The 12,293-nt window shown below is 41.6% G+C and overlaps 1 protein-coding gene across 2 annotated transcripts in view; it reads right to left on the reverse strand.

The window, feature by feature from the left end:
* Nucleotides 1–12,293, reverse strand: part of arnt2 (aryl-hydrocarbon receptor nuclear translocator 2) — a 107,592-nt gene that overhangs the window by 70,891 nt on the left and 24,408 nt on the right. The window contains exon 3 of one of the 2 annotated variants that reach the window (XM_034184159.1): nt 3,486–3,533. The exons of the other annotated variant lie outside the window; for it this stretch is intronic. Within the exon in view, the coding sequence (XP_034040050.1) occupies nt 3,486–3,533 (48 nt within the window). The remainder of the gene's footprint in view (nt 1–3,485; nt 3,534–12,293) is intronic. 2 annotated transcript variants of the gene reach the window in all.

Genomic DNA, 12,293 nt, shown 5'->3' on the forward strand with positions numbered 1-12,293 from the left:
TACTCCAAACAGACACAATAACACAACAGCCAAGGGGCCCCTTCACACATAGTGCGAATAAGTACAGCTCAGGGCGACTCACGGCCAAACAGCTCGTATGAGCGAACCACGAAACATCGCGCCGACAGGCAAGCGTGCTGCGCGATCCTGGTGCGACAGTTTGTGCATGCGACCTCGTCCATGGGACGAGGTGCACCACATTGCGCCACTGATGTGGAGGAAAATAAAATAAAAACTAGTTGTATAATTACTGAATATCACTGGGTTGATATTAATAATACATAAAAGGGGACGCAATAGAGAACCCACGGTTAAATAACCCTGCTCTAAAAAAAAAGTGCCACTCATGGGATTTGAACACGCATGCTCTGATTACCAGATGGAAACTTTACCACTGCGCTACAATCACCGCTTTGTAACAGGAGCGTGAAATGGCTAAAATCAACAAGCAGATAAACGTATTTTCTAAAAGAAGAAAAAAGCGCTATGATAACTAACCAAACGGCGTTTGGTACGCTGTATTTCTGCTGATACGTGACTGAAAGTTTCGTATTTGTCGTGTTGGGTTGGGTTGTCCTGGTCCTGCGGTGCATCGCTCACAGTCCTCATAGCCCGACACGCGTGTCCTGTCAGACGTGACATTCAGATCGCCTGCTGCATGTCCAAATTAACTGACGGTCTGTTTTTATCATTTTATACATTTCCACACAAGCACACAGACACGAGCGTGTGTCTTTCAAAACACGGGACGTGTGCTGCAGCTGTGATGTCCAGAACCGGAGATGTCTCAACAGCTGTGGGCAGCCAGCCACACCCTCTGTCCTGTCAGCGCACAGACCAAGATGTCACTCTGTGATCAGATGAGAGATGCCTTGTCTGCAGGGGGTGCGCGAACCACACACACACACACACACACACACACACACACACACACACACACACGTTGTGGGGGGAGCCAACACTCTGGCACGCCACATGTGGACTCTGCAATGTCACAGTCGTGGGGCACTTAGACAAATTTCACTGCCAGCTCGACAATGACTGCTGACTGTTGTCGTGTTAATAGTACGAATGGCCACACATTTTCTAAGTGTGGTGTTAGATGTTTGTGTAATGAGCGGTGTCAGATGTTTGTGTGTGAGACCTGGAACTTGGCCGACACCTGCCGCAAGAGAGTTCGATGGGCCCGCAGAGCACACACTCTGTCTTTCAGACAGTCAAGAAACCGCAAAATTTTTTTTTTTGTCTGGGATTCATCTGAGGCCGTTGAAACTTACCACTTTGATAGAACGTTTGGCTGGGCACAACAACAAAACCTTTTGTCAACACTGAAAACTCCTGATTTTGAAAAACTCCAAGCACTATCGTGGAAGATTTTGAAAGCTGTGCAACAGCTCTGTTTCAGTATATTGTTCCGGAGTCCATATCAAAAGAAAGACGTGAATGTCAAATTATGAATTTCATATGTAAAGGCTACAGTTGGTGTAAGGTCTGCACATGCTAGCACCGTTGCTCCCATTCCAGGTCCCTGGGACCCAAAGCACTGCCTTTGTCCCTAACCTACTCAGACCAGATCAGCTCACTCAGGTGAGTTCAGCCAATTAACAGCTAGCTGAACGTAGGCGATTTATCCAGTACACAGTATAATTTTGACTCCACAGACTAATCACTAAAACGGCTGCAGAGTTTTTCAATCCAGGAAAACTCCTCTGTGAAGCGGCTGTGTGTGAGTGAACCAGTTTACAGCGGTGGAGAGGGGTGTTCTGAGCTGAGGTGACTCACTGCTATTCATGTAAGTTTGTGAGATGCCTGTTCTGTCGCTGATATTTGCAAAGCCGTTGTTTATTTATTTCAGCCAACGCACTGGGGGAAGGCGGAGGCTCGGTCATGACCTGAATCAAACATTTGAGAAAGCGCCACATTTAATAACGCAAGGATTTTTTTTTTAACTGGAGCAGAAACACAAAATCAGCCAGGTAACGTCAATTTATCCAGACTGACTTCAGATATGAGTTAAGTATTTTTTATAAAATGTTGTGGTGGCTTTGTGGTGAGTTTTGTAAATGAGGAAGTGACTGTCCTGAAAGTGCTTCATGTATTCACAGCAGGTGTGCCATCTAGGGTTCAAGAGATGAAACTTCAGCTGCTGACCATAAATTTATTTAATTCTTTCACCAAAGCACCAAATTTAGACTTGCATCTTAGATGTACCTTCTGGCAAATTGTACCAGTAGTTTTGAGATCTGCACAATAAATGTTTTCAAAATTACATTATATTTGTTTTTATTTTTATTATTTTGTCATTTTTATTTATTTATTTTGATCAATTTACCTTTGCTAAGGAACCCATTCAGAAACATTATAATTTTTACACTTAGGTTTATATCACGATATATACTGTGAAGGGATTCAATTTATACTGCGATATGAATTTTAGGTCATATCGTGCAGTCCTAGCTGAACATACAAACAGTATTATTACTGTATTGCTCTGAATACAAGACCATGCTTTTTTTCTTGGAAATACAAAATGTCTTGTTCACAAACAACTGCTGCCACAGTAGATGGCGGTAATGCACCGTGTTGGTTTGTGATTTATCAATAAACTCTAAAGAAGAAGCAAGAACGTCCAGTTTCAGGCAGGGATGCACGTCAGTCACACTGCAGCCCTTGCTGTGCGAACACTCTGTGAACATGCATGATCAACAGGATTGTGGATTACACACATTGAATTTTCTTTTTTTGTTGGTGTTGCCCGTAAAGAAGCCATTATAAGGCCAAAGAAAGAAGGCAAAGGTGAAAAACCAAGAGGAAAGTTGTGAGAACTACAACAGAGCTGAAGAAAGAAAGGATTTTCAAAGCATGAACAGAGACCGTGCGGCGCTGCAGATTTTGCCGCAAGAAGTCTGTCCTTGCAGGCAACAGGTGTTACTGGCCGCTCCGCATCAAAACAGAGAAGAACGTCGCCCGCTGTCGATGTCGCCGCTGATCTGAGCATGCAGAGCTGTATCTCACATTCATTGCAGCTTACTTTTGGATGATGAAATCCGGATGTGTATAACAGTAACATTACTAACAGATAAAATCAATTTCAATGCGGGATCGCACTGAAGGCGCAAGCGCGTCGTCTTCTCCCCGACGTCATGTAAATGACCCGGATGTACAATCTGTTCACGGAGAGCTAAATTTTAGCTGCAAATTTGTCATTTTTAAACGAAGATTTCTCCACTGAATTACAAATTTGGGCTTACAGATTTACTTTACTGCATTCATAAGGGTCTTATAAATACATATCAGCTATTTCTTTCTGAGATCTGACCACATTTATTTCAATGCAGGTCTACTTTAAAGTGTGCCCCAGTCAAGTAGAAGACATTTAATGGTTTGGCCAAGTGGGCTATGCAGGTTTTCAAATTGTGTCCCACAACACAAAAACAAAGACAAACATATTTGGACTTTTTACTTCAGGTGAGGTTCAGTCTCACCTTGAAAACTTGCTGGGTCCCTCCCCGTCCTCATCATCAAAGTCCATCCTGAGAAAGAAGCAGAGTAGAGATGTTCAGCACTGGAGAGTTCTTCTGAGGGCAGACAAACAGAAGTATCCATTGGCCCAGCCCGTCTCAGCCAGGCAACTGGGTCAATGGTGTCCACTGAATCATCTGCACTTAGACCAAGCTCATGTGTCACAGCGACCAGTCAAACACCAGCTGCCCAGCTCCATCCTACCCCAGAGGAGGCACCAGGGCCGGCCCAGGTCTTTATGGGGTTTGAAGCAGAATCTGACTGGCCCCCGTGTGCCACCCCAACTATTAACGATCATCAATATTAGATCATTGGCACACTGTGAATCGAACATCACTATCTGTGTTAAATGCTGGAGCTACAGTTTCTAGTCATCAAAATGTAACAAACAAACACAGAGAGGCGAATATCATAAATTTAGTTATTTTATTTTACTTTATTTATCATTTTATTTATTTATTTATTATAATTTGCTGGAACTGTTCTGTGATTTTTGTTTTTAGGCCTTTTGAAGACAGTGGTGACCCTGGGGTTGGTGGTCTTTGCATAATCTGAGGTCAAATTAAAGCACATTGTGGGTTTGAGGCTACTCCTGTGACATACCTCACAGAAGACAAAAAACGAGCTGTGTCAGCTTATCGTAGGTCAGTATCAGTACCCATCAGATGGGTACTGATAAGATTTTATTGATATGAATGCCATTATCGATTCCCTTATCAATACTTCTTGTGAACTGTCTGTGTACTAAAAGTAGGTTTTACAGGTTTTCTATGTCAACAACATTTTACTGAGTCTTCAAGTAAATAAATATGAAATTGGCCACTGGATCCTTGATCTCTGGACATAAATAAAATCTGTGCATGGTGGATCCTAGCTCTCTGAACATAAATAAAAATAAACAAAATCTGGAGTTTTTGTCAAAAGCATTTCCTTTCAGACAGTGACACAAATGTCACTCCATACATAGCTTCTGAGCTGAGCTCAGCCAGCTGCGCTGCACGTCAACATCAATGTCATTTATAAAGAACGCAGGACGTCTCATTTGGGGAGGAAAAAAAAAACATTTTAGTCTGTTGTAGTTTGTTGTCTGTGTTACAACATTTGGAAAGGTGCCATTTGATTTAAAACAATGATTCACTTTGAAGTTATTAATTCAGACTGGACTCTAACTGGACTCGGCAGAGCAGCGCAGTGTTTGGCGCTGTGCAAACGGAACTGAGGACGATTCTTGTTTCTTGCCCGCAACAAGAAAGAGTCCCAGTTAGTGACTTTAATCCACACAAAAGTGACTCACGATTGACATTTTTAAATGGCTTTGAGAGAGGTTAAGAAGCGGACCTGCCGCATATGAAAAGCAGCGAAGCACAGAACCAACGAAGCAACAGATCGGAGCACTGCTTCATTGCTTCAAGCTTACCTGCTGCAGGGTCTGCAAGCAACGTAAAGAAATGATCTTTTTCCCGATAAACACCCTCAAAAACAACGGCCACTCTAAAGGACCGATAAGGGACTTGTTAATCAAAAAGGCTATTGATGTCGGTGGATCAAATCATTTCTTAACGATTCTCAAAAACAACCAGTTGCCGATACCCCATCCCTAGTCAGGAATGCAGAATACAGACAAATTGAGGTTGTTGTCGGAATTCGTTTACATTTTTCAGCAGTTTGAAAATTCTGAGAAACGGCAAGCTACAGGAATGAAACTGGATGAAGATTTAACGATGTCTCCGAAAGTCAACGTAGGTCCAGATTTCTTGTTTCGTTTTGGCTTCGGTGTCCTTCATTTGTGCCATGCGACCGTGGCTTAATGTGCCAAAATTGTGAGAGAACTTGAGGAGCTGACAGTGGAGCTGCAGTCGGACATTATTCTCAGGAAAATGACTGCGCGCAATCCGTGCATGAGGACCTATAGTGGACCCGGACATTGTTGCCCGGCTGGTGAGCAAGCCTGGGATCCATGCTTGGGGACTCTTTGGTGGAGTGAACTTTACATATTTAATCTTGGAAATCATTCTACAAGTGGGTGAGTGCCCTTTTCAGTTTTCTCCCCTTTTGTTTTGTTCTCAGTGGAGCTGATCTTTATTTTACTTTGAGAGAATGCTGATTTTTGGATCTTTATGTGTACGGAGCATCACGCTGTTTTAATATGCACACAGACCGCTCCACTGTTTTTCAGGCTGCTTGATCACACAGATGCATTTTTTAGATTTTCCACAGTGATGTTGATGACAACACTTCTAGCAGAAACTGTTTATAACAGGCTGTGTTTATGACTAATGGACACGCACCAAGTCTTCTCACAGTGGAAAGCAGCTGCTGCTTTTATCATTACTGCATCAAAATGAACCGTTATCACTTAAAAAATGAGTCAATAACACAACATCACACTTATGTAAACTTTGGAATTAATCTGTGGCGCCGTTCTCAACATTAGCAGCTACATTCCATTCAAACGCGCTGGGATGTTTTCCTCAAAACTACGTGCAAGCTGTGGAAAACCCTTGTAAAAACGAGAACTCACAAGTACTTTGTTTTTGGCAGTCTCCGTAGCCATTTGTTGCAAATGCCGTATACTTTGAAACCAGTCATGGAAGAGCTCAAAGTAATCCCAGTGTATCATCAGATGATCATTAACAGCCTAAATCTCAATTGTTATGATTTCGTGACATGTCCTTTAATATAGAACATTTTCAAATCTACTCCTTGAAAAATTCAAACCTGAATGAAAATATTCATGAATCTTTTTTAAATCATGACTGAGGGTTTTGTTTGTGAACACTGCAGTCTGCCTTCACCAAACCCATCGTCACATGTAAACACTGTCTGGACTCTGGTCCCACAGCGGTTTCCAGAGTACAGGGTCTGGAACAGGCAACAATCGGGGATGAGAATGAGCAAAGGAACAAACTCTGAAAATAAGGGGGGGCCTGGGACCCGACGCAGGCTCCCAGAGGCATTTCGGGCCACTAGAGAGACCTAATTTCATGAGTTTCTATTTGATATTTTTTGTATGTTGGGGTATATGGAAGCCTTACTGTAATAAAAGAATCTGTCTACGTAGATCTTCTTTCAGTGATACCTGCCTAGTGCTATAGCATATGTACTTACTATACATGCCATAGCACTGGCCAGATATCACTGAACTTGCCAAACCTATTCTTCAAGTGTCTTTCCTTAACCTGCGATGAGCTCTGCAATATACCGGAACGTCATGCAAGTATGTGTAAATTATTTAAAGGAGATTAAACCTATCAAAACAACATTTGTGGTATAAAACAGTGACTTTATTAATAATTACATGTAAAATGTATGCTTACAAATTACTGCCCCATATTAAATTCCTAAATCACACCCTGTGAGTTTGCACTCCAACTACTCATGTCAGTCACCAGCAAAACCCCACAGGCACATCAGCATATTATCATTAACCCTCTCAGGCTCAAATTCATTTTTAGTAACAGGAAAAATCAGATATTTAGTTGTTACAAATCTGCAGCGCCTGCCTTGAGAGAGTTAAAAAGCACACATCCTGTGCAACTGCTGTACCGCAGTCTATGAAATTCACCAAAATAAAACTAAAATTAATGCAGGTTGATTTCAACATGCAGGCAAAAGATATTGCGTAATTTTTTAAATGGTTTATCTATTAAAGAGTAAAAACTGAAGGAAATCAATTGTAAAGCTTGAAAGAAGTTTCTGTAGGGAGTATTTTAGCCATAAGGTTAAGTGTGTGTGTGTGTGTGGGGGGGGGGGGGTGTCAGCTTTTTAAAAACATGAAAGACACTAGACTCATCGAGAGGATTTAGTCCTGCTAAAATGGACTGATGTAGCAGGTGGCAGCAATGTGACAATAAGCATGCCGGCTGCAGTTATATGCCACAAAAGAAGTATGACACGGTCATACTTTGAGAAAAAGCATGTTTCGTGTCAAAAAAGCCATAAAATACATGTTTTTTTATTTAGTGGTTTTATATGACAAAATAAATGGAATGTGGAAACAAATTCTGAAGAAAATCCATATACAAACAGGTTGTTCAGCACTGAATTTCACTTCAGTACATGCACAGTATAAAATAACTGTGCCACACTTAAAAATTTCAGTGACTGTTTAACACATTTTAATTGCATGAACAGAATTATTGGACACGCACCTGAGCACTGGATGTTTGCTTGCTGACCGGTGTCAGGAGCTCAGCACTCCCCTTACCGAAGCAGTATGTTTGTTTAAAATGGTTACATTTTACAAGGTGGGGAAAACAAAAAACAGAAAGTCACAACCCATCGCCATTTCAGCAAAATGTCAAGACTTTGGCCCGACTATGGCTGAGCTCTTGACACCAGGAAAGATCCAAAACTTGTAAAGATGTGAAAAGAAAAAAAAAAAAAAAAAAAAAAAAAAAATTTACCCAGGAAAACAGAAAGGGATACACTAAATTTGACAATGTCCGTGATTACGCAGTGACATTGTGCCATTGCTTAGGGAGAACCCTGGACTGTTGATATTTTAAATCGCAAAAGTACTTTATCTGATTACTCGATTAATCGACAGAATACTCGATTACTAAAATAATCAATAGCTGCAGCCCTAGCCAGATGGTACAGTGAGGCAAATAAGTATTTGAGCCACTGTCAATTTTGCAAGTTTTCCCACCTGCAAAGAAGGGAGAGATCTGTAATTTTTATTGTAGGTACACCTCAACTGTGAGAGACAGAATTTAAACAAAAACAAAAAGAGAGAAAAATCGCATTGTATGATTTTTAAATACTTACTTTGCATTTAATTGCATGCAATACGTATTTGATCACCTACCAACCAGCAAGAATTCTGGCTCTCACAGACCTGTTAGTCTTTAAGAAGTCCTCCTGTTCTGCACTCATTAGCCTACTTGTATTAACTGCGCCTGTTTGAACTCGTTACCTGTCCAAACAATCAATCAATCACACTCCAACCTATCCACCATGGCCAAGATCAAACAGCTGTGTAAGGACACCAAGGACAAAACTATAGACCTGCACAAGGCTGGGATGGGCTACAGGACAACAGGCAAGCAGCTTGGTGAGAAGGCAAGCAGATGGCCCAAGCAGAGGGTTACCCCTTTGAGTCTGGTCTGCTTGAGGTTTCTTCATCAGAGGGCATTTTTCCTTACCACTGTCACCTGTGTACTTGCTCTGGGGATTGGTAAGGTTAGACCTTACTTGTGTGAAGCACCTTGAGGCAACTTTATTGTGATTTGGTGCTATATAAATGAAATAAATTAAAATTAAGGCAACAACTGTTGACTTAATTATTAGAAAATGGAAGAAACACAAGATGATTGTCAATCTTCTTCAGTATGTGGGAGAGCTGGGACCACAGTCGCAAAGATTCATAACACTACACCGCCAAAGATTAAAATCCTGCAGGGCATGCAAGGTCCACCTGCTCAAGTCAGCACATATCCAGGCCTGATTGAAGATCGCCAGTGACCCTCTGAATGATCCAGAGGAGGCATGGGAGAAGGTCATGTGGACAGATGAGACCAAACAGAGCTTTTTGTTATCAACTCCATTCACCATGTTTCGAAGATGAGTAGAACCCCAAGAACACCGTCCCAACCGTGAAGCATGGGGATGGAAAGTCATTTTTGGGGGTGCTTTTTTGCAAAGGGGACAGGACGACTGCACCGTATTTAAGGGAGGATGGATGGGGTCACGAATTGCGAGATATTGGCAAACAACCTCCTTCCCTCAGTAAGAGCATTGAAGATAGGTCGTGGCTGGGTCTTCCAATATAACAATGACCTGAAACATACAGCCAGGGCAACTAAGGAGTGGCTTCGTAAGAGCACTTCAAGGTCGTCGAGTGGCCTAGCAAGTCTCCAGACCTGAACTTAACAGAAAATCTTTGGAAGGCACTTAAACTCGAAACCTCGAAGATCTGTATGGAGGAGTGGACCAAAATCCCTGCTGCAGTGCATGCAAACTTGGTCAAGAACTACAAGAAACATCTGACTTCTGTAACTGCAAACACAAGTTTCTATACCAAATATTAAGGTCTGTTTTTCTATTTTCCGTTTCACATGGTCCATGACTTATGCGAGAGGTTGGTTTCAGCAGAGAACGTCATCATCATAAACACTTGTGAACTCACTGAATCAATGCCATCCAAATCCTCAAAGCCATTGTTTACATGGATTTGAAATGCTGGAACTCTGCTGGCACCACGGTGCATTCTGGGAAGTGCACGGGGATTATGGGAAACGTTAAAGTAGTAAATTGTATCAAATACTTATTGCATGCAATAATATGCTAATTACTTATTTAAAAATCATACAATGTGATTTTCTGATTTTTTTTTTTTTTTTTCAATTCTGTCTCTCACAGTTGAAGTGTACCTACGATAAAAATTACAGACCTCTCCATTTTGTAGGTGGGAAAACTTGCAAAATCGACAGTGGATCAAATACTTATTTGCCTCACTGTACATCTAAGATGCACGACATTCCAGCAGGGGGCTCAACTACAATTTGCCAGAAGGTACATCTAAGATGCATACCATTCCAGTAGGGTGCGGTTAATCATCTATATATGCAAAATATATATAGATGCATCTATATATTGCGTGCCTGATTTTATTTAGTAAGTTCAATGTAAGTACATACTATAATTGTAAACACATTAAAAATACATGGATGCACAAGAAAGTGAAAACACTTACTCCCATTGTGGTCCATTTAAAAATAAAAGGACAAAATAGAAGTAAGAAGAAAATAATAATAATAGTGTGTATATGATAACAAGAACCTAAACAATTTATAAATACATTAAGACAGTAAATTAACTTTAAATAATATGTAATTAACAGGAAATAAAAGTATTGAGTTCTTCTAAAAAATGTTGAGGTCTAAGGGCTCAGGTTCTAAAAAAAAAAACAAAAAACATTCTGGACTCACGCCATTCCAACTTATTATCGAAACATTGCAGAATTTATGACCACCCTTGGAAAATGTCAGCTACCTACACTGAGCAAAAATATAAATGCAACACTTTTTTCTCCCATTTTTCATGAGCTGAACTCAAAGATCTAAAACATTTTCTATGGACTCAAAAGATCTATTTCTGGCAAAGATTATTCACAAATCTCTCTAAATCTGTGTTACTGAGCACTTGTCCTTTGATGACATAATCCACCCCACCTCACAACTGTGGCATATCAAGATGCTGATTAGACCGCATGATTATTGCACAGGTGTGCCTTAAGCTGGCCACAGTAAAAGGCCACTCTGAAATGTTCAGTTTTATTACACAGCATAATGCCACAGATGTTCTAAGTTTTAAGGGAGCGTGCAATTGGCATGCTGAATGAAGGAATGTCCACCACAACTGCTGTCCGTGAACTGAATGTTCATTTCTCTACCATAAGCCGTCTCCAAAGGTGTTTCAGAGAATTTGGCAGTACATCCAACCGGCCTCACAACTGCAGACCACATGTAACCACACCAGCCCAAGATCACCACATCCAGCATGTTCAATTCCATGATCGTCTGAGACCAGCCACCTGGACAGCTGCTGCAACAATCAGTTTGCAGAACCAAAGAATTGCTGCACAAACTGTCAGAAACCGTCTCAGGAAAGCTCATCTGCATGCACAATGTCTTCATCGGGATCTTGACCTGACTGCAGTTCATTGTAATAACCAACTTGAGTGGGCAAATGCTCATATTCGATGGTGTCTGGCTGCTGATCAACGAAGTCTATGCGAAGAAGATGTGTTGCACAGCGTGAGGCAAATGGTGGTCACACCAGATACTGACCGGTTTTCTGACTCCCCCCCCCCCCCCCCCCCATTTAAAACAAGACTACACATTTCAGAGTGGCCTTTTATTGTGGCCAGCCTAAAGCCCCTTTCACACCGGGCCCACTTCGAGTTGCGTAGTGCGGCGTCATGACACCATGTGGATGCAACCTAGTGGCGAGATGATGTAGCTCAACAGCAGAACACCTTGACGGAGGCAAAGGACGAAGCGAATCAGACGCCAAAAATTAAATCATCTTCAGTCCACCCACGGACGATTCTTTTGCGCGAGCACATGTGAACAATTAAAAGAAAAAAAAAAACTGGCTGGCTGCAAATAGTTCCTCACTCTCCCCTCAAACTCTCTCATAATTGTGTTAAATAAAGGACAAAAAGGACATTAAGTCCTGCTCACAGACTGATTGCCAGAGACAGGACATGTCCACATCAAGTATAACTCCAGATATCTCCACATTTATACAAGGACGGTTCATTCGCATGCGTGCACGCAGCTCATGGTCAAAGGAAGAAAGATAAACTATAACAGAAATCAGAGCACAGACCTGCAGCCCTGCACAAGAACAAATAGAAACTGGAAGAGAAATCAGAGTGCACAGTCTGGCTGCAGCCAAACTGCCTGCAGATCCTCCTCTGAGTTCTCACCTCCTCTCTGCCCCCCTGCTGCGCACACCTGACGCAGACATTCCTGCATACTCATGATGCCGCATGAAGCAACTCAAAGCAGGCCCAGTGTGAAAAGGGCTTAAGGCACACTTGTGCAGTCATCATGCTGTCTAATCGGCATCTTGATATGTCACACCTGTGAGGTGGGATCGATTATGTCAGCAAAGGAGAAGCACTCACTAACACAGATTTAGACAGATTTGTGAACAATATTTGAGAGAAATAGGTCTTTTATAGAAAATGTTTTAGATCTTTGAGTTCAGCTCATGAAAAATGGGAGGAAAAAAAAACAAAAAAAAAAACCAAGTGTTGC

This window comes from Thalassophryne amazonica, chromosome 2 (assembly GCF_902500255.1).
Source record: "Thalassophryne amazonica chromosome 2, fThaAma1.1, whole genome shotgun sequence".
NCBI lineage: Eukaryota > Metazoa > Chordata > Actinopteri > Batrachoidiformes > Batrachoididae > Thalassophryne > Thalassophryne amazonica.